This window comes from Sphaerodactylus townsendi, linkage group LG11 (genome assembly GCF_021028975.2).
Source record: "Sphaerodactylus townsendi isolate TG3544 linkage group LG11, MPM_Stown_v2.3, whole genome shotgun sequence".
Classification (NCBI taxonomy): Eukaryota; Metazoa; Chordata; class Lepidosauria; order Squamata; family Sphaerodactylidae; genus Sphaerodactylus; species Sphaerodactylus townsendi.
In genome coordinates, this window is record NC_059435.1 from 21,361,633 (window position 1) to 21,387,839 (window position 26,207).

General features: G+C 41.8%; 1 protein-coding gene across 3 annotated transcripts in view; it reads right to left on the bottom strand.

Moving 5' to 3' along the window:
• The window catches only part of ANLN (anillin, actin binding protein), a 30,933-nt gene extending 12,919 nt beyond the window's left edge, over window positions 1-18,014 (bottom strand). For all 3 annotated transcript variants that reach the window (XM_048511258.1, XM_048511259.1, XM_048511257.1), the window contains exons 1-14: window positions 17,879-18,014; window positions 13,688-13,841; window positions 13,043-13,303; window positions 12,181-12,518; window positions 11,407-11,611; window positions 9,548-9,738; window positions 9,354-9,452; window positions 8,785-8,896; window positions 6,115-6,261; window positions 4,038-4,282; window positions 3,714-3,865; window positions 2,970-3,117; window positions 2,179-2,314; window positions 199-372 (exon numbers count right to left, since the gene is read on the bottom strand). In XM_048511258.1, coding sequence (XP_048367215.1) covers window positions 199-372; window positions 2,179-2,314; window positions 2,970-3,117; window positions 3,714-3,865; window positions 4,038-4,282; window positions 6,115-6,261; window positions 8,785-8,896; window positions 9,354-9,452; window positions 9,548-9,738; window positions 11,407-11,611; window positions 12,181-12,518; window positions 13,043-13,303; window positions 13,688-13,841; window positions 17,879-17,896 — 2,380 coding nt within the window. In that variant the 5' untranslated portion in view covers window positions 17,897-18,014. The remainder of the gene's footprint in view (window positions 1-198; window positions 373-2,178; window positions 2,315-2,969; window positions 3,118-3,713; window positions 3,866-4,037; window positions 4,283-6,114; window positions 6,262-8,784; window positions 8,897-9,353; window positions 9,453-9,547; window positions 9,739-11,406; window positions 11,612-12,180; window positions 12,519-13,042; window positions 13,304-13,687; window positions 13,842-17,878) is intronic.
• Window positions 18,015-26,207: the final 8,193 nt, after the last annotated feature.

Here is a 26,207-nt window from a genome sequence, read left to right on the forward strand (position 1 = left end):
ACTACAGAAAAGTCATCTGTAAGTACCAGAGCGCAACAGCAGCCTGCCCTTTGTAACAGATGCTTGCTCTGCTACCCAGAAGTCATAAATTTGATAGGGGAATTTTTCCATAGCAACAATTCATATTTTGAGCACAAGTGAGTAGAACTGAACAGAAGGAAGATTTATCACAATTTAAAGAACAGAAACAAGAGTTACCTGGTTTCTGGGCAGTACCACATACAAAGTCAGCTTTTAGAGGCAGACGCATTTCTGACAGAGTAACAGATCCCCTGGATGGAGAGAGCCCAGATGCAGCTTTGTTGTTCTTGCTTTGATGCCCTTCATTTTTCAGTTTGTTCAGCTCTTCCAACAGCACTGTTCTTTTTTCAGCTGTAGAAAAATAAATGAGTTAAAATTAAAATAGTTTCCACTGTGCATGTACTAGATCTTGACAAATTTCATTTGGTTCTAGGAACCAACCCCAAAATTTAAGAGCAATGCTCATTTTTCAGCCTCCAAGATTTAATTTTTAATGACCAAATTTTAAAATAGTTCCCACAAAACCTAATCCTAACTTCAGTTTGATTAATGTTATAACAAAACTACTGTAGTATATAAATACAAACAGGACTAATAATCACCACAGTAAAAACTTAACTCTAATCCTAGCCTAACCTTTCCCATTTTTCCTAATTCTATTATTGCTTTAAAAAGCTCCATACAATTGAACACTGGAACGAATATAGGTAACAACTGCTTTAAGATGACTTCATCCACCAAACACTGTGGCCAATTATCATCCAGCCTCTAATCTATCATTTCTGGGCAAAATGATTGAGAGAGCAGCAGTGGGCCAACTCCAGGTCTTCTTGGATTATTCATTTGACTAGACCCTTCTCAGTCTGGCTTCAGGCCAGGCCATTAGACAGAGACAGCAATGCCAGCTTTAGTTGACAACCTCCGTCTGAGCATAGACAAAAGTGAAGCCTCTCTGCGGCTGATCATGCAATCTTGTTGAAATGCCTGGAGGTGGAAGAAGGAATGTGTGTTGAACTATATGTGTTGAATGTGTGTTAAGGAATGTGTGTTGAACTGGTTTAAATCATTTCTCACGGTTCAAACTCAAGGGATTGCTATTGGAAATTGGTTATGGTTGGTGTGGGACCTATCTTGTGGGGGTCCACAGGGTGCAGTTCTAACCCTCATGCTTTTAAATTCCTAAGGAAAGCCCTAGGACAAACCATTTGAAGCTTTGGGGTTAGTTATCTATATGCTGATGATAAACGGATGTATATTTCCCTATCCAAATCTCCTGATGATATGATAGAGGTCCTGAATCACTGCCTGGCCACAGTGGTTAATTAGCTGAAACTGAACAAATAGAAAAGACAGAGGTAATGCTTGTTGGGAGGGAGGTCTTAAAGGTATTGGTCTCCCACTTTTGATGGGGTTCAACCCTTGCAGACTCTATTCAAAGCCACGGGTCATACTGGATCCACCTTTATTATGAGAGATACAAGTTAATGCAGCTGCAAAAAAAGGCTATCTATTAACTCAGTCTAGCCCATAAGATTTCTCTTTCCTATTACAGTCCCCATCCCATGTGGCTTGTTGGTGGTCAAAGACGACCCCTTCCTCCCTAGTGCAGAAACCTGAGCCACGCTATAAATAAATGTTGAAATTTCCAGGAATAACAGAAACTGAGGCCCCTTCCGCACATGAAGAATAACGCACTTTCAATCCACTTCCACAATTGTTTGCAAGTGGATTTTGCTATTCAGCACAGGAAAACCCAGCGGCAAAGTGGATTGAAAGTGGATTGAAAGTGCATTATTCTGCATGTGCAGAAGGGGCCCTAGAGTTTTTTGAACCCTGATGTATATATGTATGTCATACCATATATGTAAGAAATTCCTTATAGGACCAAAGCAAAGCCACCAAACATAATGGTTCCGCACAGTCACCTAGATTGACCACCCTCAGTTTGTGCCCAACACCGAGTATTCAGGGGGGTACTGCTACTATAAAAGAGCTTCATTTGGCAATATCCACCCACTGTAAGTTTATCTAGTTCCTTTGTTAAAAGCTGCTGTCCTCTGTGGAGGATCACACGAGTGAAGCAGCTTTGAAAGCTTGTTTACAAACAAACTGGATAACGCAGTTTAGTACTGGTAAAATAAGAGAGAATTCACTCACTGGCAATGAGAAGTAATCTCTCAGCCTCTGCTTCTTCTTGCGATCCTTTCCCGTGCTCTTCATCTGTGCAGCAGTTCAGAGCCTGGCTTGCTTGGTGTATCACAGTCTGCTGCAGGTTGATTTCATTATTCAGCTCCTAATGTGGTCAAATAGTGGGTTCAGTGAAAGCTTGTGAACTCATGCAATTTGAACTGTAACCTAAGGGCCTGTTCTATTACATTTTCATTAGTGTCAGTTCTGTCAGAGATCTAGGGCATGCTCAGAGAACTACAGATTCTTCAGAGCTCGATATTCAGGATGGGATCTTGGGAACAGGGAACTGCTGCTATTGAAAGCACATTTCCTACCCAAAGTTCATATGCTTACAAATGACAACATTTTTTCCTCCCAACCATCAAGGACATAAGTGCTGCCATGCTGAACAGGAAAAGTACACAAGACAAATACGACGGCAGGGACATTACTGCTAGATGGGGTCACCCTTGCTGATATTTAACATTTGGTTTGAAGGGCTAGAGCTCTGGAACTGAGTAAAGGGATTAGGATGTAGGACTGCCACTCCCCACTTTGCATAAGTGAACTCTTTCCACCCTAAATCGACGCTTGGTGTTATAGCTACACCCATGTTTATTATAGTTAACCCTGACTCTGGGGTTCTCCTAACTAGGCATTCAAAAACATTGACGGCCACACAGCCTAAGTACTTTTCTATCCTTGCAGACACTGTGAAATGATTGAGCAGTGAGAATTAACATTTCGTTCAAAGAACCGTAACAGAGAATTCTAGCTACCTGTAGTTTTCGTTTAATGTTAGTTTGACCAGAAGTAACATTCCTTTTCTCCTCAAGCCTGCAGGAAACATCTTCTTTACGAATGATGACTTGCTTTATTGAAGGATGATCCTTGTCTTTAAATCGCTGAGACCGATAGGCATCAATACTTCAACAGAAGAAGTCAGCTTTAGAGAGATGCAGGGCACCATATTCAGCCTAATACGGTTCAGGAAATGCAGAGGGAAAGAAGGGAGCGCATCTGCATACACAGGAAGCCGCCTTAGTATGAATCAGACCCTGCGGTCCATCCACAGCAGTCTTGTTTACTCAGACTGGCAGTGGCTCTCCAGGGTCTCAAGCAGAGGTCTTTTACATCACCTAGTGCCTTGTCCTTTCAACTAGAGATGTTAGGGATTGAACCTGGGGCCTTCAGATTGCAAAGCAGGGGCACCATTGAGCCACTCTCCCCCCCCACCCCCCTGCTTCTAGCTCTCAGGACTTCAGTGGTTTAAAGACCCCTCCTATAAACAATATAGCAATGCAGAGGGCTTTATGGATTCCCTTCATATGAGTTCTTGAACACTGGCTGGGTTAACGGATACTCATCACTGATCTATCCTTCTACTTTCCTTATCTGTCTACTGCCCAACATAGAAATATTGGCTTAGAGACAGACAAGGCATTCCATTCCTTTCTCCAGGTATTGCTACCATCACTCTGTGTGGGCCAGAAATAGGATAGGCCTTCCATCGTGGAAATTACCTATACAGAAGACTGTGATCATCTGGCAGGGATCCAAAGCTGCTTCCAGACTCCGTCCTACAGACAGATGTTCTCTGAAACTTGCTGGACTTCGGAGTGTCGTCACTTGCAGTGCTCTCCTCACCAACTGATTTACTAGGGGAAGCAAAAGCCTAGGGGGGGAAAGTGAGGTTTTTAAACCGTTTAAGAACAATTACATTTTGAAGCAGAGGTTCATTACAGTAAAAGGACTGTGGGTGCGTTTTGTGTGCTTCCCAGAGAGGCTATGTCACCAATTTAGATCTGCACAAAATTATACCACACTAGTTCACATTTTTTCCTTACCTCTGGACTTACAACAGCAACAGATTCCGTTAAAGGTGTGAGAAGGGACATGGATGAAATATTCAGTGTCTCTTCCTGTTCATAATCACTGCCAGTTTCTAAGGTCATAATCATCTCCTTTTTAAGTTTCTCTATGTCAGGCCCATCATCCTGAAGAACTTCATCGAAGATATTGCTGATCACTTTTGAACAATTCACCTCATCATCCTCATCATTCACTCTTTCCTCGGTCCCTTGCACTTGTTCTAGAAAGTAAAATGCATAACGCCTTAACAGTGTCCCAGTTTGGGACTACAAAGTTTAGCAAGGCACCACACATTAATCAGAAAGCAATGCCAGGAAGTTACAAGGCTAGGAAAGACTAGAAGGCAATCAGATCAAACTCTCTGTTCCCTGGCAAGACCTTTCAAAGGAGAACCAACATTTCTGACCATCTTGTGCAAGGATAAGTATAGTGTACAATGCATAAGGCAAGGTGCCAATAAAAGAACAGTCTTGAGCAAGAGGTCCAGTCTATTAAGCCCTAATCTTTTCTATTTATACATTAGACAGAGAAATCAGTAGCTATTTCTCCTAATTCTGACACTGGTTTACTGAGGAGTTTCTGTATTAGAGAGCAGCAGTACACCGGGTTAAATCCAGACTACATTTTCTTCCAGTGGAAGTAAATTTCCCTGCATCTCCCTTCCACGATTTCCAAGAAGTGCTGCTCCAGGGAAATATGGGAAACAGTGGAAATTGCCAACTGTGTCTGGATCTGACCCAATGAATTAATGTTCTTAGATTGAGATAAGCATTTCAAATGAAAAGTTAACAACTAAGAAAGTTAAACCCACTCTATGAGTCCTCCTGTTAACTTCTGTCCAAGTAAATAGACCATTTTAGGGATGTCTAGTTTCCCTGCTCTGATCTGGAAAGTCTTGGGTAGACTGACTTAATCAGATTTGGAAAGATAAAGACAGTCAGCCCTGGTTAACAATTGGATAAGAAACTACCAAGGAAGTCCGGGATATATGTGCAGAAGCAGGCAATCATAAGCTATCTGTTAGTCTCTTGCCTAAGTAGAAACCCCTATAGCCGTGGTGGCGAACCTTTGGCACTCGAGATGTTGTGGACTACAATTCCCATCAGCCCCTGCCAGCACGGTCAATTCGCCATGCTGACAGGGGCTGATGGGAATTGTAGTCCATAACATCTGGAGTGCCAAAGGTTCGCCACCACTGCCCTATAGAGTTGTCACAAGTCAGCTGCAACTTGATAGAACTTTGTACCACCATCAAGTTTCCCTGCTTTCTTCTCTGACTTGAGGCAACAGCACTAGGTAGGCTGTAGGACCCAAGCAGAGCATTCAAGAACAAAGACAGTCCAGAAAATGGCAGATGAATCCACACATCTCCTGTCATTTTTATCCTGAATGGGGTATAGAGTCAAGATAAATTCTCAGCTGCAATTCTTGAGGGATGCATTTGACCATGTCCATTGGTTTGAGCTAAAGCTTAATTGATTTAAACTTTCCTAAAGCTTTTGACACTATACCTTCACTGGAAAATAAAAGTAAAATTACTAAATAGGGACCTAAAATTCTTAATAGACACTTGGATTATTATCCTGGGAAGTTGGTAAGCCCACTTCACCACGTTCAGGAACGCATTTTTTACAATAAAAAGCTAAGATTCGGTGGATAGTCTCAGCGAAAAGATGACAAAAAGCTACAGGTACAAGCTGAATGCATCTGGCTAGCAAGCAACTGTAGGAATGAGTGTAGAAAAAGTTTCTTCCAGGTCAGGAAGCATAATGTAAATCAAGGCTAACCAACACAGAAAATAAGTTTCAACAGTTTGGTGACTTCAGAGATGAACAGCTGTGTTTTCCAACATAAAGTATTTTCAATTTTCTGAATTTTCCCAAATACATGCCTCCTGTATAAGAAAAATACATCAAGATTTTGTATGAGATCTCTGCAAGATCTCATACCTTTCCTAGCATATAATTAAGGAGTTTAGATCTCTTGACTCTAGAGCATATTTTTCAAGGATGGGGTTGACTAAATTAGGACACAGCATAGAAATACACAAACCATTTTGTTTGTCAAGAAGTTGTTGCAGCCTTGAAGTAGACATTGTTTTTACAGGAGTCTTTGGTGAAAATTTTTTTAGAGGACTTCGTTCTTCTGTCTTGTTTTCCTCTAAAGTGAGTTCTTCTGTCTTGTTCTCCTCTGAAGTGCCTAGACATTTCCCCCCCAAAAAACAATAAATATTTTCCAGAAGCCAAGTTTGTAACTCTTACAATTCTTGAGAATCTTCAACATTCAAGACCCTCGACCCATTTCCTCTGTGTCAAGTAATCAATCTGGTCAGACATATTTTCCAAATTCATTAAGAAAAAGCCAGTTTTGAGAATGGGTAACAACTTAAGGAAGGTCATAGTTACATATCAATTCAGTGTTCAACTGAAACAGAATATAGTTGGGGGGGGGGAGGGAGATACAAGACCAAGATTTGCTCTTTACTCTCCACCAAGTGCAAGGGAGCAAGTCTTGGATACACACACACACTTCCTTCTGGCCTAGACAGACACTGAATTCATCCACACCCATTGATATCCATGATTCTGCTAACTATCCCTACAATTGTTTCCTGCATCCACTTTTCAACCAGTGCAGAAGATTCAAAACAATCTTACTCTGATTTATTTTACTAATGAAAGATCATCTATTTACATCTATTGGACTAGTCATGAGCTAGACCTGTTTTAAGTCTTACCAGTTCTCCCCAATGCATCGAGTAATTGGTTATCAGATGTGTCCTACCAGAGAAGCTACCAACCCTTCTGCTACACAAAAAATAAATCCACATTCTTTTGTAACCAACACTGAAACTGAAAAGGGATCCCAATAACTAGAGTATAACCTAGATTTTTCCTATCAAGCCCTCTACAAGATCACAATCAAAGTCACACTGTATTTGCACGTGATAAATGAGGGTTCTGCAACACATGGCAATAGAGCAAAATGCAGCTCAGTAGGGAACCAAATATGGCTCTAAAGTCTAAATTAAATATTTAAGTTAAAGTCTACTAGAGAGGTTGGTGGGTTACTAGAATAACCAATATCTTAAGGGAATGTCAGAAAAATATGTTTATGGGACTATAGGGGTTCTTAGAAATGCTAACGGTGCACAAATTTATGTCAGTGCACTAAAACAATTGTTCAGGGTGATTCTCCGGTGTATATTTCCTATTATGAGACTTTCTAACAAAACACTCACAGTGCAATCCAGAGGGAGGGGATGGCACTGTGAGCATTTTGCCACAGCCATGTGCAGCCATGCTGCCTCCTAAGAGGCTTGCTATGGTCCAATCAGCAAGCTGACAGCAATGCTGCCCCTTCTCCTGTGAAAGTGGCATAGGCCACACACAGGTCTGAACCACCACTTCTTCAGGCACAAGTTCACGCTGGCATTTGGGGGCCCATTTGGCTCAGGAAACTGACTAAAGACAACCGACAAATACCTCCTTAGGCACAGCACAGGTTTCTTCCCAGAACACTGCCGCCCAGGTTCATGCTGCTGCACAGCTCCCCGGAAGTGGCATTAATGCCCCTTACACTGGCGTTACGCCGCTCACCACCACACTTTGGTCCCCTCTCACATTTTGGATTGCACAACCAGTGTTTAAGCTAAAAAACTTTATGATTTGTTTTGTTATTTTGTTTCCCCACATCTTGATAATCTGCTGCTTTAGTTATAAAAGGTTGCCATCTCCTGGGCTATGCTATAAACTGAAAGATATGAGGCCAGCCAATCCTAAAAAACAAGGACTGTATATATAGGGATACAAGGCAATGAGGTATAAGCAGTTAGTTTGAGTATAACGGCGACAGCAGCCACATTCAGTGCGTTCAGGTAATTCTATTAGAAATAGAGATTGAATTCTCTTATTTGTGTGTTTAGCTAAGTAAAGCAGCATACAGCTTCTACATTCAGTGAATCATCTAGTTACCTGAACGCACTGAAGAAATTTCTGTTGAAAACGTGGACTAGCGCGCAACGCGTTCTGCGAATGTGGCTGCTGTCGCCGTAGTTTCTTCATCACTTGCTGGAGCTGTTGCTGTCTACTACCACAATTCACCTTAATATTTTTGATTCATTGAATTTTGGAGATACTGACTCTTTCAACTGACTGGAACGCAATATGACTATTGCAGGTTTCGTGCCTCATGGACAATGTTTATGACATGCTCTCATTATATGTGTGTTTATTACCTTTCTATCCAGTTAAATAATCACAATATATCTTTATGAATAATCTTTATGAACGGTTTATGAAGTATTGTCGAAGGCTTTCACGGCCGCAATCACTTGGGTGCTGTGTGGTTTCCAGGCTGTATGGCCGTGTTCTAGCAGCATTCTCTCCTGACGTTTCGCCTGCATCTGTGGCTGGCATCTTCAGAGGATCCTCTGAAGATGCCAGCCACAGATGCAGGCGAAACGTCAGGAGAGAATGCTGCTAGAACACGGCCATACAGCCTGGAAACCACACAGCACCCAAAGTTTATGAAGTATCTGTTGAAATTATACTCAAACTAACTGCTTATACCTCATTGCCTTGCATCCCTATATATACAGTCCTTGTTTTTTAGGCTTGGCTGGCCTCATATCTTTCAGTACTGGTTTGACTGTATATATTTGCTAACCTATGCTATAAACTGTCAGATTCCCATATCAGTTCAAAGGGAGAACACTCTCACCTGAAGATTTGGCTTCTTCTACTCTCTCAAGTGTTGCAGAGTTTTCTTCAGGTAAATGGGAGGAAACATCTGAATCAACGGGTTGTTTTGGGCTAGTTTGAATGTGGCTTTCCTGTAAAAATAAGAAATACACTCAGTCTATAACAACCAGTGATACTAGAAAAGGTGTACGTTGGATGCCATGACAACACCACAGTCCTATAGTGTGAAATAAGCCTTCTCTCCCTCCTCAACTGCCCAACGTTAGATTATATGGAACAAAAGTGAGCCATACCTTCTCCTATGTCCTACAGATATAATGGAATTGTGAGAATTCTGAAACATTGGACTGGTGAAGCTTGTGACTATGTTTACCCGCAAAGAAAAGTACTTGATTTAAATGATTAGATCTCAAGTAACCTGAATGTCCCTTTGAAGAATTGACATATATGATCTAATTTGTGAAGTTGCAGTGCACTGCCCTATGTACTTGGTGTGGAGGAAAATCCAAAACATTTGATGCTACAGTACATTTGCAATGGTGTTTCTGTCATTCACACATTCAGCTAAAAAAAGTTTCAATGTGTTACCTGTTTTATCACTGGACCTTTGCTGGCTCCTTTGTCGGCATTCCACAGTCTGCCTCTGTCAAAGCGGCCTCTAATGGAGGCAAGCTCTTTTTCACGTTCCTGAACACAAAGTAAATTCAATCTGAATTTGCCCATTATCCTGACAGAAATCTAAGTGTGACCCCCATAGATATTAATAATGTAGCAAGTCATACCTGCTTGAGCTGCTGTGCTAGATTGACAGTTGAGGGTGCTTCATTCTGTCTCAAGAGCCTTTCTTGGATTGTCTTTGTATTTGGAGTAATAATAGGAGTTCTGTGTCCTCCACTTACAGCAGGACTACGTGCGCTATGTTCCTGGCAACGCTCTCCAAAACGCTCCAGAAAAGGCTTAATGCCTGGTCCTCCTACAAGAACAATGGGTTTTGCTTCATTAACTAGATATGTCTAAATAATGAAGCATATAATACTCAAATGCAGCATGATTTTTTTTTTTGGAAAGCCTTTGTTCCCCACCACACATCTCCATCTACTACATCTGAACCCAAAAAAAACCCCAAAGTCCTCCACAGCTTTTATAGAAGTGTTTTCAAGCTGTTGCCCATGAAGGCTAACTAATATAGAGCAAAAGTTCAATTGACAGCTAAATGCACAGGCACATTTATTATAGAAGGGCATTTTAAGCTTTTAGCAAGGAAAGCTGACACATTCCCATACAAGTTGGAATCAGATACATAGAAGCGCTTTGGTCAAACAGAAAGAAGTGACTTGCAGTGTAAATAAGCCTAAATACAGAATGTAAAAAGCAAACAAGGATGAAAAGGTTGAACTACGTGTTCACGAAGTACCCTCAACAAATATACATACAAAGATAATAAGATAAGCAATGAGGCCAAATGGTGATGAAATGCAAGGAACACAGCCTGTGATGTTTTTGTCAGGCTTAAATATATACAAAGGGCAGTGGCCACATGCAATAGCAATAACTGGAACACATCAATCCTCCTAGAATTCCTATGGTAACTTCTCTACCACAAGTGGGATGCTAGCAAAGCAAAGCCAGGAAAATTGCAGCCACTATTCACCTTGTATACCAACTGAGTGTTGTACAGAAGTTCCACAGACTAGGGTTCTTGCATCTCATGGCCTTTCAGCTGCACTGTTCCAAAACTGACTTTTTTCTTAAGCATATATGCACACATAACACAAAGCTTGGTTTAAGGGGGCCATAGTATTTATTTACCAGTGGTAGCCTACTACAGTAAGTGTACAATATGTCAATTTCACTTGGCCCCTATACTAGTTGAGCGAGAACAGTAACTGGATTGTGTAAAATTCTTACCAGCCCATGGGCAAATGCTATAAATACGAAACTCCCCACTTTAAACACTCGCTGCTAGATTAACCCTTGGTAAATGACAAGTCACCTTTTGATTCTGAACCATACTATAGCACAGTGTGTTATGTTGATTTTTTTCATGTGTATACAACAAAATACTACATTTTGGAGGTTCATTTCAAAGTATAAAAGCACATTATGCTTTTATATACCCTACAAATACAGATATTAATCTTACACCACTGCTTTCCATGGGCTTTGTTTTGCGCTGCATCTCAGAAATGTGGAACAGGGTGCAGGGATTAACCCCCCCGCCCCCCAATTTAACTAGTATTTTGATCTCAATGTAAGTGTAGATAAAGAATTTTATGGCACAACTGTATCCACTTTTCAACCACTTTAAGTCTGAAATTTCCATCCAATTTGTTCATTAACTATTCTGTCAGCAACCAGGTATTGGAGCAAAAATCCTGTTTATTTTAAGCAGTTTCAAAAATGCAATATATGCACACCATTATGAAGGTTGAGAAGTAGCATCATAATAATCAGAAATCAAATTAAAAATACTGGGAACAAAAACTTTGTATATCATGCATTTCACTAAGGCACAGTTTCACTTAGATGCACCCAGCAGATACGTTATCATTCAAGCATCTATTTACCAGCTAAAATCCACCCCATGTTTTCTGTGCAAAATTTCTAACAAAATCCCATAATCCTTTTTAACATAATTCACCTGGTGTGTTTGGCTTATCCTTGTAGTCAATTTGGGCATGGGCTCCTTTGTTTGGCTCCTCTTTGGCGGGAAGTGGGTGTGATGATACCAGTTTCAAAGAGGATTTAAGAACAGGCTTTTCTTGTGGAAGGTTAAAGTTTGGTACCTCGGTATTTTTAGCATGATGGTTACTGCCTCCCAAGGTGGTTTTGGAATTAGCACTTCCCTGGAGGGAAGTAAAAAAAAGGAGTTAGTTCAGCTTAAAGGATAACAGTACAGACTTTTTCACACAATTGAGCAAAAAGAAAAAAAACGTGTTTTGCAGAGGTGACACTGACAGTGCTCCAGAATGGCAGGTTACACTGAAATGTTCTAGAAGATTTTGGCTTTCCCTCAGCCCTTTTCTGTATTGCAAGACGTACAAGACTGACTAGGCAAATACCTCACGTATCCAAACAATACCCTCTGCAGATAATTGATCATACATTTTTCTCTTTAAGGCATCTCAGTTATATAGAACTGCCCCAACCCCCAAGAATTGATTCAGACTACAGTTTCCCTACATTAGATTAAGGGGCAACAGTATTGTTTTTTACAGATGAGAACGTGCCAAAAAATTCTATTTCCTGAAACTACATCGCAATACTGAGATTCATTCAGAAATTTCTCTGCATTGAATGCAACTTGCTGTCTTAAAATGAAGCTGGAACTGCAGCCTAAGATTGTTACAATGAAGAGTGAACCTCAACAATCTGGAAAGCAAATGCATAAATCCGACTAAATATGATCACTTACCAATATCCCAGAGATTGCTGACTTGTTCACAGATGACTCAACAGCCCTTTGGGAACAGGATGCAGCATCCTGCTTCACACTGCCACCATTGATTCTAGCAGATGCTCCACTTGTAGTAGACAGTTTGGATAAACAAGTAGTACCAGGCTGTTCTTGTGTGTTGTTTTGCTTTGCAGATGGATGACTTAGGTCATTTTCCCAGGAACCAATTGTAGCAGCAAGGTTAGCTAAACGGCCTCTTCTTCCTATTGGGGTCTCAGATGTAAGGGGTGGTTTGGGCGGAGAAAGAACACATTCTTTTGATTGGATGGGAAGCACGCAAGGACTTTCGGATAAACCTGAAAACAGAAATCAGTGTTAAATATGGAACTTAAAAAGTCTTTGCAATTAATATTAATGAGATGCAGAACATGAAGAACAGCAAAAGAAACTGAGCTACTCCCCCCACCTCCTACTGAAGAAAACAGGACCTGACAATGGAGACAATGGCCAGCCTGTCCCCTACCAAAGATAATGGAACACACAAACAACGCACACACAAAAGTTGGTGCTACGGAGAACTTGACTTTTACACACAACTTCTGTACCATAAAGGTCCTTTTTCGTATCTCCTAGGTTTCAAGTTGTTAAGTGTGTCACAAAATTATCAATATGGTTATGCATGGGCAGATAAGCATATTTGCTATGTGAAGCCAGACAACTATTATTATTGCTTCAGAAAAAAGCTATGCATTGGGATAAACAGAAGTATTTATGCAAGAAATGAGGCACGTTGAAGAATGCAAAGCAAAACAGAAAGATAGCAAGTTTCCACCTTATATCACATTTCTACATGCTGCATCATGTAGGAGGAAGCACATACCGCTATCCCAACAACGTCGCTGGTCAGCTAGCTTCTGCATACGCGTTTTAATCGATGAACCAGACATCAATTCAGTTTTATGGTCCTGCTCTTCTTTCTCAGATGACAAACCAACAGACTGAGAAGTAGGAACAATTTCAGGAAAAACTTGGTTTACAGAAGATGAGTTAACGGGATGTGTATTATCAGAACTAGGAGTTGCAGCCTCCATCTTATCTGAGCAGCGTCTTTTGGATGGTGAAGGTTTGGTGCTTGGCTTTGCTGTAGAAAGTTTGGAGAAAAATGAAATCAATCAAGGTGATTTCAAGGCAAAGCATGTATTTTGGTGGACACAGAACAAAAAAGGAACATCCACATATGAGATCAAAACTCCAATTTACTAGGAAGTTACCCATCATTGCAGAACTCAAACTTTTGATTTAAGAATTGGAATTTTGCAACACTAGGAGTATTTTTAATAAAGTTACAGGGAATTGAGCAGGTTTAAACTGCAGCCTCAGCTTCTCCTAAATAAGCCAATGATCTGATTCCAGCAGGTTAACTGACAAATGGAAGAAGCAGATTTGGGCATTTTTAAACAGAAGTCTGAAAATCCCGTTAGTGTAGTCCCCTTCCCTTCCCCCATCTTATGCTTGTGAGCTGTACCTTCTTCACTAGGCTGAAGTGGCTGGTTACCAGTTTCTGACAAAGGTTCTCTGAATCTTTTTGTTTGCATTGTAGGTCTCATTCCTCCTACGGGCCGCTCAGCCATTTTCTTCTGTAAATTTTCTCTCCTGGCACGAGTTCGCTCGAGAAGTTTCTAAATATTTCATAGTAGATTATTACAGATATAATTTTCAATAAGCAGCCGAGCCCATTACACAGAAGGCAATGGGCCCCAGAGGAACAACATGAGGAAGGGCTACAGTAGGAAGATGGAATCAGTGGAAATTGCTAATTTAAACTGGATCCGACCCAGTATGTTAAATTGTATAACTTCCTGTATTTAATGCAGTGCATTCTATTGTATGAAACTGCTTGGTATGATAACACCAATATTTAACAGGTCTTTATAGAAAAACATCCTATTGAGTACAAAATACTTAGGGCATAGTATGCTAACATGAACAATTTTGAAAGAACTTGAAATATTAAAAATTGATTTTTCTTTATTCAAGGATGATATATCAATGTCTCAATGTATCAGTAAGCTTCTTGCCTAGTTATGTCCATCAAAAAGGCGGACTACAGACTGCATCACCAACAACAACTCTCCAGAATTCGCCTCAAGTGGCTGAGCCACTGAATAATATGATTCAAGTGCTGACGATTGATGAAGCTGGTTTAACCCAAATATAATTGTCAAGGCTAACTAATTAAGAGGGAGAGAATATTTCAGTGCAAAAGGTCAAAGTAATTGTAATACAACAGGTAAGAGGCCAATCGCAAGCTATTAAAACCAATAGCCAAGCTCTGTATTAACTCAAGTGAGCACGGCTACATCAGGGCTAATTATAATGTTCTCAAACGATACACAATAACTACTTTTAATGTGTGCACTATCCTGCATGTTATCCACAATACCTGGGCATGACTGAAGTAGAATGCATTTACAATCAGCTGCAGGGAGTATTTCTTTTGAAAGAAGTCATATCCCTGCTCAGGAAAGCAAAGGGAGTTTAACAGTGAGGGTCATTTTGTTGTGATTCTAACTTAATTAACCCTTTATATTTTTAATTTAAAGAATAATACAAAAATTTTAATCAATAGCCAAAAATGGCTATATTCAGAATGGTCACAAACATAAACATTATTCAAGTGTAGAGATTAATTTGAAGGACTGAACAGCAGCACTTTAAAACATGGGCATACAACCACCACATTCCATTTTGCTGCACCTATCTGTGTAGAAATGAGACCCTAACTCAGCGATTCTCAACCTGTGAGTCGCGACCCCTTTGGGGGTCGAACCCTTTCACAGGAGTCACCTAAGTCTCTCTGCATCAGTGTTCTCATCTGTAAAATGGATAAATGTTAGGGTTGGGGGTCACCACAACATGAGGAACTGTATTAAAGGGTCGCGGCATTAGGAAGGTTGAGACTAACTATAGCTCAGTAAGAATGTTAATCTAATGAATACAAAAGTTAACATTTTAAAAATCTATACCCATCCTATGCCTCAGAGCAGATAAACGTTTGGGAGACCTATGCATTCATACCAAGAGGTTAGCATCACAGCCATTTCCCCCACCACCCACCACCAGTAACACTGGAAAACACTTGGTTTTTTTAAAAAAGTGCTGCTACTGCAATATCAGTTCATTAAAAGTGACTTGTATTTCAAATTTATCAAAAGATGAGACTAGTCTATGGCAGACTATAAAATGTCTTTTTCAAGAAGCAGTTATTGGCATGTGCACTGATATTAGCATACGCTCCAATATTGTGAAGCATTTGAATCAACCGACATCGACAAAGCCAGACTTGACTGCTGTACCTTGGACTCCAAAACATTCAGTTGCATAAGAAGGGTGTGGACTCAGGTAAATGTTACTGATTTAAAATGCTACAGTTTAATACAGCTTCTTAAACTGCTTTATCTTAAATGAATTATGTACTTAAGTTAAACACCAAAGAGTAACTGCATTTTAAGTTTCTTCTGCTTTACATACATCAGGCCAAACATATTATTCCATTTTTTGAAACTATCCGATCAAGGCTCTTCTCTCCTTTAGGAGTATGGATCATGCTGCATAAGTTTAAGTTACCAAAAATATAGATAGGTTCCAAATCTGTCAGTTACTGATCCCTTGGTTTTAAGACAACCAGAACATACAGATTTTTTAATGTCCAACAAGAATCAACATTATAAGGACTTTAAATCCATGTTTGGAAAACTGCTGAAGTATTATATAGAAACTGTCTCACAGACAGAAGCTGCTTATAGTTCAGAGTTTGTAAAACTGGGAAATGAATCACTGTGATCGAATACAACTTGAGCTCTTTTTGACATGTTACATTTTTTAAATCACTTTTGAAACTTCCCAGTGTTGGTTTTTTTAAATATCAGCTTAAAGCAGAAAAAGAAGTTTCAGTCTTAAGGTCTGATCAAATAAGAAGTCAAGAGCAAGGAGAGAAGAGTGCTATGATACATTTTGTGAATGCTACTGGCATGAGCTAAAAAGAAAGCTATTTGGAAAAGCCACACCCATTCATTTTTTCTTGACTCACTGGAAGAGACAGTTTGCCCATTTTTGAATTGGGCTTATGAGCTAAACTCATGGATGAGAAAAGTGCTTTGAGCAGAGACTTGCATTATTCCAGAATAAAATATCTTATGTACTTTTTACTTCGCTACATTCACTGACACACGTGTGGAAGGCAAAAAAGCCTCTTCCCCATGATCTTATAAAAGAAGCCATAAGAGAACAGAACTGCAGATCACCAGAAATACCCACTAGCTAGACATGTTCTATACTGTTGTGATATTCATTGCATTGTAACCCACCTTGAGTTTTGGAAGGGCGTTATAGAAATTTAATAAATGAATGAATGAATCTTAAATTCTGTGACCTGGCTTTCCAACCATTTACATACTTCATTTATGTACCCCATTTTTCTCCCCCATAATGGGGGTTCCAAAGCAGCCTACATTGTTCCTCTCACCTCCATTTTAAACTCACAACAACCCTAAGAGGTAGATTAGGATGACAGTGTGTTGAACCAGCAAGCTTCCATGGCAGAGTGGGATTCAAACATGGTGATCCCATATTCTGCCCCAACACATTTCCCCGCTGGAGGGCTCACTTCAAGTACCAGCATTTAAAGACTACCCCCCCCCCACCTGAGTCATGAGTGACAGAATTTGCTCCTGATTAAACAAAAACCTCAGAACTTAAAATAAAACACAAGTGTGCATGTGCATGTGTACTGCCACTAATTCAGAAGCAACAAGGACTAGTATAATGCATCAAAACAAGTATATAATAGCACAACACTATACTATATGGGCAAGCCCTCTCTGAAGGCTCCAATTCCTGACCTTGGGTTGAGCCGCTCAGCAACCCAACTTCTGCATATAAAGGCACACCATCGGACTCTGGTCCCCCACCCGTAGGTAAATATTAGAACACCACTATTCTAATGGCTGCAAAGAGCTGAAGCAAGTGCAATGTTTTACTATGCAGTGCAGCTAACAAGCAATATCACATCCAAGCTTCCATCTAATACAAAAAATAGAAATTCTTCAAATTGGCATTCTTGGATTTATCCACAATACTAATATTCCATAAAGTCCATATAAGACAAAGAGCTTTAGGTTCCTTTCTCGTATATAGCCTTTTATGCAACATTGGCATTATGGACAAACTCAAGGACACCAATTTGAAGAATTCTTATTGTTCCATTAGATAAAAGTCCACATAAGACAAAAGAACTTTGGGCTTCTTTCCCTTATATGGACTTTGGTGGGACATTGGTATTATAGATCAATCCAAAAACGCCAGTTGGAAGAATGTCTATTTTTGCATTAGGTGGGGTCCTAGATGTGATATTACTCGTTAGTAAAACACTGCACTGGCTTCAGCTCTTTGCAACCCTAAATAGGCTGAGACTGGAGTCATTATGCATAGAATTGCATTGGTAGCCATTAGGACAATGTTGTTCTATTACTGACCTGCCACGCATTAAGCCAATTAAGACGTGGGGGCATAGGTGGGGCAACCAAAACCTTCATACGCAGAGGTCGGTCCCCCTAATAGCCGGGGGACTCAACCCAAGGACGAGGGCGCAGAAACTGGAGCTTTATCCGTATCCCGTCCCTCTCCACAAGCAGGACCAGCCCATCGCGGAGCTCACCTCAGTGAAAGGGTCCATGTCTGCAGGCACCGCCAACGGCGCTCGCGCTCCCTCCTCAGCTGAGTCAGTCGCGGGACAAACAGCCCTTCAGATTTGAATTTCAGCGCGCGACGCAGCCGAGCCCAACACTGCGCTTGCGCTCCACCCACGAGCAGATTCCGCTCGGCCCAGCCCCGTCACATGGGCGACGGACGCAACCGAAGCGGAGGCGGTGCAACGCAATCCTTCGTGTGCGCATGCCGTCCTGCAGCGAGCGCTGTACCTAAAGGCGTCGCACCGCCCAGTCCTCCGTGTGCGCATGTGCGTGCTTTGCTGCACTGAGAGCTCAATCTAGCCGCAGTGTCTTTTCCTATCTTAGTCTATTGACTGCTAATCCTTAAAAAAGAAAACTGGTGGGAGGAAGAGGATGATTGAGGTGCATCTTAGAGCTTTCAAGGAGTGTTTGCTATGCTGGTCAAAATTGAGGTATCTCTTTTAAGGGCTGTGCATCCCACGCCGGCACTGTCGTTTTTTCCCCAGCTGCTTGCTGCTTGGAATGAGGGCTGGAGGTCAATCTTCGAACAAACTTAAATTCTTCTCCATCCACGGAGAAATCCGAGTTTTCCATTCGTTATCTCTCCAAAATGCTGCCCAGAGGAATCTTATGAGTTGCTAACCTGGATATCTCCTAGAATTACAGCTGATCTCCAGACTACATAGATCAGTTCCCCTGCAGAAAGTGGAGAACAGAATATGGCACTATAGCCTGCTGAGACACACCCCCCCCCCTTTCCCCAGACTTCACCCCAAAATCTCTAGCAAATTTCCTGACCCAGAGTTGGCAACCCCAAATGGGCTTAGACTGGAATCATTATGCATAGAATTGCATGATTTAATTCAGAACAACTGGTATGGGCTATGAAAAGACATGAGTTGCAGCGGAGGTAATTCATTCCAATCTGAAGACAGCATCATGAATGAAATCAGAATTTGCCCTATATTTTGGTATTTTTATTCATTTATAGGCCACCTTTCTCACTGAGATTCAAGGTGGGTTGCACAATGTAAATCAATGTAATCAATAGGTAGGGGGCAGATCCTTCCCTGTAGCTTTCACCAGCTTCTCTACTCTAGTTTCTATACTCTGAACTGCCTGTTGCCACCAGAAAAATTGGATCTAAGAATGGAAAAGGCAAAAGAAAATACAAGAACCAGCCTTACAATGCAATGCTGTGAAGCAATTGCTTTCTGTAATTGATTCACAAGGAAGTACCATTTTCTTGCTTCTAGCCACCTCTTGTCATTAAGAGGGACGTTAAATGGAGTCACCATTGGACTTTTTGCTCCACTTCAAAAATATCTGGGACCAGACTAGATGGGCAATAATGTAGTTTTGCAGTAACAGCCAGTTTTGAGACATGCCGTATTAAATTCTAAAATGTTAATTCATGTTTTACATGTGAATCAAATCAGGCTGATGTCTTTGAGTCCTTTATGTAATTTCAACTGTTAATTCTGAAGTCTGTGGAGGACAAACCAAACGTGCTGTGGGCGATTGGGTTACTTTTTCCCAACACCCCATGAAGTTGCCCTAGGTAGGACCTCAATTTTGGGTCTATTGGGCTCTCATTCGCTCAAAAGAGTAAAAAGAGACAATGATTCCCACCCCCATCCCCCTTCTTCTTTTTAACATAGTCTTGGCATCTGTGCCATTCCATGAAAGATGTTTTGGTCACTAGCTGCTAGCTGCAAATGAATTGCTCCTTTGAAGAAAATATGCTTCCATGCTTGAAAAACATTGAATTTTCTAACAATTTTACTATTTAATCAAATTAGAACTTGTGTTGCTTGGTTGTCTGTTTATACAGCTTTGTCGGTGGGATTCAGGCAGATTAATAATGAGAGGACATCTTCTATATTCCAACAATTATTTCAGAATATTTGAATTGGCCTTAATATTCCATGGCAATGGTGTCATTCAGGGGCCAGTTATACACTGGTGGTCTGCCATGCAGCGAGGGTACATTTCTTTCGTGGCAGAGTTTTCATTGCAGATGCGCTCAAACTTATGGCTGTGTGGTTCTTGAGAGGAGCAAACCCCAATGTTTTCTCTTGCTTCAGGGTGTCTGCTCCTTCCAGTCTCCCCACAACCCCCCTCGCTGGCATTTCCATAGGATCGACTGTCAGCTTTCCCCAAAAAAACAAATATTAATTATAACAAGCCTGTGCAATAGCAATATTGAGGAATATTGAAAGGGCAGGAAAGAAAAAAGCCGGCAATCTTGCAATCTTGTGAAGAAGATATGGCACTGTTTGCATACTCCCACCTCTTCATCCTTTCCCCCTTTTCCACCCTCCAGGCTCCCATTGCTTTCTCAGAAGGGGGGGAGCAGGTGCTTGCCTGGTTGTGGCACCCTTCTCCACCACCAATAATCAATCGCATTTGACCCACCTTCCTCCCGAATTCTCCAGCCCTGCAGCAGAGGGAAGAAGTGAGGCTGCGCAGTGGAAAAATATCAATATAAAATTTAAAGGGCTTTTTTTAAAAGCTGTCAATCTTGCGATCAATGGGGAGCAGCCCAAAAGTGAGGGCAGGCAAGTTGCGCAGCAGGCAATGGGGGCACCTCCATGAAAGATGTTTTGGAAAAGTGCGGGGACCTCACTGCGGAACCGAGAATGTTGCAAAAAGCGCTCCTTGCCAGGGATTCAAAACTGCCAAAAAATCTCGGTTAATATAATTGGATTAGAGTGGAATCTATTCAGTCACTCACTCAGGAGTTCTAACAAAATTAAATTATAAAAATTATATTATGTACAAGGCTTGCAAACCCTGATCCTTGGCCCAAATGTCTGCCCTACCTTGTTGAAGTTGGCTGGAAAATGGCCTCCATAATGACCTAGAAATGTCCCCTTGTTTCTGTAGTCTGTACCACAGAGAGCAGGGAAAATTCCTACGAAGTCATCCAGAAACGACATCATATCATTTCCAGACTCTGCTGTTATGGTGAACAGTATGAATATCTTTCTCAAAGTAGCAATGGTAAAATAATTCAGCTTGGCAGTGTTTTGGGGAGAGCAACTCAGCTTGGCAGAGCTTTTGGGGAAGAAACAACTTAGCTTGGCAATGCGAGAGGAGGCTAGGCGGGGACCTTTGAGACTATGTATACGGGGAAATTGGCAAGGAGCGTTCTGCAGAATAACACAAGGAGTCAAAATTAAGTTTAAAATGTTTATATAAATTTGGTTTCAAGCACACATACAGGAAGACATGGAGGCACACACACACACAAGTTCCTAGAGATATGAAAAGGTGAGAAAAATAGGTTTGGATGATAGAAAGGGAATTGGGAGGCAGCAGCGTGATACATTACCTAATGGCTCCAATGCAGCAGACAAAGTAGAAGGCAGGGACTCTATGCCAGCACAGAGATCCCGTAGAAGAACGATATCATATCTCACACCAACGTGACCAAAGGGAGGTTCAGGTTAGAAATGAGCAATGAGCTTAAGGTGAGCAGGACTTTTATAGGGTGGATCGCTAGTTTGGCGGGAAAAGGGACCCTTTGCATTAGGTTTCGTTTCTTGCAGCTGTGCTGGGTTGTAAGGCTGAGCTAATTAGCAGCACTATCTATTGTTCTAAACCCAGGGGACTGGTAGCCAGTTCTTTTGATTACATTAGAAACACCTTGAATAGGTGGCTGGCAGAGTGAGTCTCTGGCTATTGTAATTTTGCTGAGGCAGCGAGATTACATCAGGGATGGGAGCACTTAGGAGCTTTTAGGAACAGCTGAAGGGAAGAGAGGCTGCAGCATCTCAATTCAAGGGATAGCTCACATTTACAACTCTATCAACTGTAGCTCTGGCTTGGGTGTGGACATCAAGGAGCAAATGAGTAGATTAACTATCTACTGACTGTTTGCCATTTCTTAGGCTTGCTTTTAGCTTATTTTATCCTGCGCCACACCATATATATTTGTTAGCAGTAATATATCAGAAATATATCTCACATATATATTCTATCCATAAATATCCCTGATTGGATGCGTGATTTGTGGTGTGGGGTGGAAGGGGCACATAACACTGCCCTCAAAATATCCCAGCATTTGCCAAGGCAGTGCTGGCAATGCTATTACATGCACAGTAACATGCTCTACAAGAAAGAAACAGTAACAGGTTGAGCCCAGAAATTACTTGTACCTCATGCTGTCTCTTCTGATTTGGTGCCCCACAAAGGAAAAATGACATTCTAATCCTACTTTTCTTTGCCTGTTTTCTTCAATTCCCTGTAGGTAAACTGGCATACACTCCACACTTTTTACAGTTTTAAGTGTTCTTTGACCACGAAAGGAAAGGGTGAAGATATTTAAGATTAAACCATGGCAATCATTAATTTCAATTCCAGGCAAAACCTCTGCCAAACATCACCCTGTGGCTATGGTTAAAGGCAAAGCTACTTAGCCCTCCCTCAAAATTGCAACATCATTATGAACCAAATATGGCATAGAATCCAGCAGGATAAATCACAGTGTGATGTCACAGAAACCAGGAAAGAAAGTTCTAGAAAGCAAGTAGAGTGTCTAATATGGTCCAATACTAGTCAACTATTGCCAGTTTGGGAGGATCTTTGAGCCAACTAAGTAGAGAGATACTTGCAACAATGAGGACTTGGAGTCTCCTCCAGATCACAGTTCTTCTAAGTCTGGTCTGATCTTTTAGTAAATGCAGTACCAATAGGGAGAAAGAATCCAAGAAGAGCACAATAACGTATATACAATTGTATTCAAATAGATGATAAGGTAATGCTTGTTTCACTTGGACAGCCAAAAGCACAGGGAGAAATATAATGTCTTTCTGTGATTCTGGATGACATTCTGCAGAGAACACTTCTCCGACAAGATTGTCATTTTAATTGGCCAAAATAATTTTGTTTTGCTCAGGTAAGTGTAGGTATTCATATGTTATCTCACTTTGAGAATTCAAGTCCTTCTTCTGAGGTGGAGGTGAGATTTTTAAGATATGAAAGCCTAGGGGTTCATGTGCTGTGCTAACTTTAATACGAACAAGGAAAAAACAAATGAAGGGTTTAGCCTGAACTCGCTGCCCAAGACTCTGATCTGGCTGCTACGCCAGAATAAGTGTTTTTAAAATAATTCCGTTGGGCCCCAAATGTGGTTTTCACACTTCACAAGTAAAGTGGTCACGTTTGAATATTATTATATCATGATTTCCTTCTCCAAAGTCTCTGGTACATCAGAGTTTATATGAAATTCCTCAGGATAGGAGTCTGCCAACCTCACTGATGCTGTGAGCAGTTTTTCGGAAGGAGGTCAACCAGTTTCCAAGAAGAGTGGAGGGACTAGAAAATCTGCCTTTTTAAGGAGATGTCTGCCCCTCCTCCCCCCGTATGGGCAGCTGCCCTCTCCCACCATGACCAAACAACTTTTTTGCACCATGTCTTGAAGTCAGTGTATGGATCCAGGAGGGGTGTGGGGGTGATTTTCCACCCCCCATGTGACTAATTGGCTGCAGCCCGGGGACATTTGGCCCCATATGTTCCCCTAGGTAGTATGCCCCTGCTCTCCACAGAACAACACCCATGATAATCTCCCCCTTTCTTCTTGGGAAATTGTCAAGATACAGGGAGGACTGCACTGTTTGACTGTGTGTTGCCTAACTTAAAATAAATGGCACTACTTTAAAGTGGCAAAATTTCTCACCCCAATCCTTTGCATCCTGAAAAATTGCCAGAATGGGGAAGGGAAGGTTCTTTTCAAAGGGCCAGATGTTGCCAGATATTGGGTGCTGTGACAGTTTTAACTCAGCCTTAGAAGACAGGAACTCCCTCACCGCATGTTAAAATGCCAAAACAACCTGAAAAACCAAGATAAAGAGTTATATGATGGCTAGAGAAACAATGATTCCATAATCTCAGGTCCAGCAATGTTACATTTGCAATTTTAGTAGTGAATGTCCATTGGATGGAGAAAGAATGAAGACTCTCCTTACATTTATCAATGCAAGATAAACATAAAAGAACATTTCCATATAGGGTTTTGTTGCACCCAATCTAACGGCCAAAGCGAGGTGATGAATTTCCAAACAGCAGTTTTTCAAATCTAGAAATGCACAGTTGAGTCAAATAAGAGCTGTTGGATCTCATCCAGCAGTAACTGTAACAAAACAGTTTGCTTGACCAATACCAGAGGACAATTTCCCTACAAAAGAAATATTTTCTAAATTTGGGAAACATTCATTGAAATACAGCTAAGCTGTATTAATGACAATAGTCCTTTTGCAATGTAATTATGCACTGGATTTTTATTTTAGCTTACTTTGCTATAACAACAATATTCAAAACATAGTAAAACATAGTTCTGAAATACACACCCCACACTGCAGGAAATGGAAAACTTTGTTTAGGTCACGCCTTTAAACTGCAGATCAGTCTTTATGAGTTAACAGAAGAAATAATTGCCTTAGAACAGGGGTGGGCAATTATTTTTTCCATGGGGCCGCATAAGAAACAGAAAATATTGTGGAGGACCGGGCCAAAAGGCAGGGGGTTGAGGCGCTTTTGAAAGCCCCCAGAAGCCGGCAGCCAAGGCAACCGGCTTCTGCGGGGCTTTCAAAGGCGCCTTGCTCCCCAGCACGGCAGGGGGGCAAGGCACTTTTGAAAGCCCCGCAGAAGCCGGCAGCCAAGGCAACCGGCTTCTGTGGGGCTTTCAAAGACACCTCGCTCCCCAGCAAGGCAGGGGGGCCAGTCAGGGTCATCCGGCGGGCCGGATGTGGCCCGCGGGCCGTATAATGCCCAGGTCTGCCTTAGAAGAAATATTTTTGATCATGACTGTGTAATGAAATTGATTTGCTAGCAGGAAAGAAACAAATGGAATTTGTGAGGATGTGCAGAGGCAAGCAGCCTATCCAATTGCTTATAAAACAGCAGAGCTAGCCTGCTGTAGTGAGGTTGCATCAAAGGTAGAAACCGGACTGGCATCAAGGGTGGCGTGGTTGGGTATCTCCCAAGGCCCACAGCCTGACCTTGGGCTTCATCCCCAGTTTTGCAAAAGGCAATGAAGTGAACTTTGGCTTATGTAAACTTAATGGCTTATGTAAGCTTAAGTTATAAAAAAATGTGTTAGTCTTTCAGATACCACAACATTCTTGTTGTTTGGGCTGCCACAGTTTCATGCTAGATCTGGGCGGGGTGGGAGGGGAAGGAGAGTAAAAGAGAATAATTTTCCAACTACTTCTCTGGTGATAGGGGTGAAAGCCTTGGGGCACTGCATCACCCTCTGCCTTGTTCCTTTTAGAGCAGCCAGCAAAGGAAGTGTGAAGAAGTCATACCCTATTTCCTCCAGTGCAGCAATCTCAACTTCTGAGGTGAATCACAGGGGCCCTTCCACACGGGCCAGTAAACGCAGGCGAACGGTATAAAACCCATGTTGGCAGGGGGAACTTTGCACGGATCCCACTGTTAATGCGAGTCCACTCGTTCCTGCCTCATTGCTGCATAGCTATGGAGGAAAACAGGGACAACAGCATGTAGGGGCACAGGGACGACAGCATGGAGGTCCATGCCTGCCAGGCTTATAGCTACACAGTGGAGGGAGGTGAGTGTGGGAAAACAGGGTCTCTGTGCAAAGGTGCATGCACATGCCCCAGTCAATGCTTTCACTGACCATGGGACGCCCACCCATGCAAGTGACCTGGGGCTACAACAGGTTCATCTATCCCACCTGTAACCCACTTTAAATTTGCTGGGGGGAGGGCCAGGGAATGTACCAGCCATGAAAGGTGAAAGAGAGATGGTGTCTTTACTGGCAGGCATCAAAGAGAGATGGTGCCTTTACTGGCGGGCATCAAGGAGTGGTGAAGGAGCAGCCAGGATCACGGATGTAGCATTGTGCAGCCACGCAGCTAGCAGAACCGGTACCAACAAATGATATCATCGCCCTGTGTTCACTCTGAGTTTTGCTAGCCTCTCAGTAGCTTGCATGGTACCACACCTGTGGCATTAGCCTCTCAACCACTGCTGGATGACTTTCACTGCCACCCTCTTATCCTTCAGTGGTGGACATACAATGCAGAGACTGGGATGTTCCCTGTGACCTTACCACACTGCAGGTAGAGTTGTCAACCCCAAAGTAGGAGGTCTCCTGGAATTGAAACTGAGATTGCAAATGCCTTAACAGACCAGGTGCTCAGGAGCAACAGCCACAGAAGGCCATTGCTTTCACATCCTGCATGTGAGCTCCCAAAGGCACCTGGTGGGCCACTGCGAGTAGCAGAGAGCTGGACTAGATGGACTCTGGTCTGATCCAGCTGGCTTGTTCTTATGTTCTTATGATAT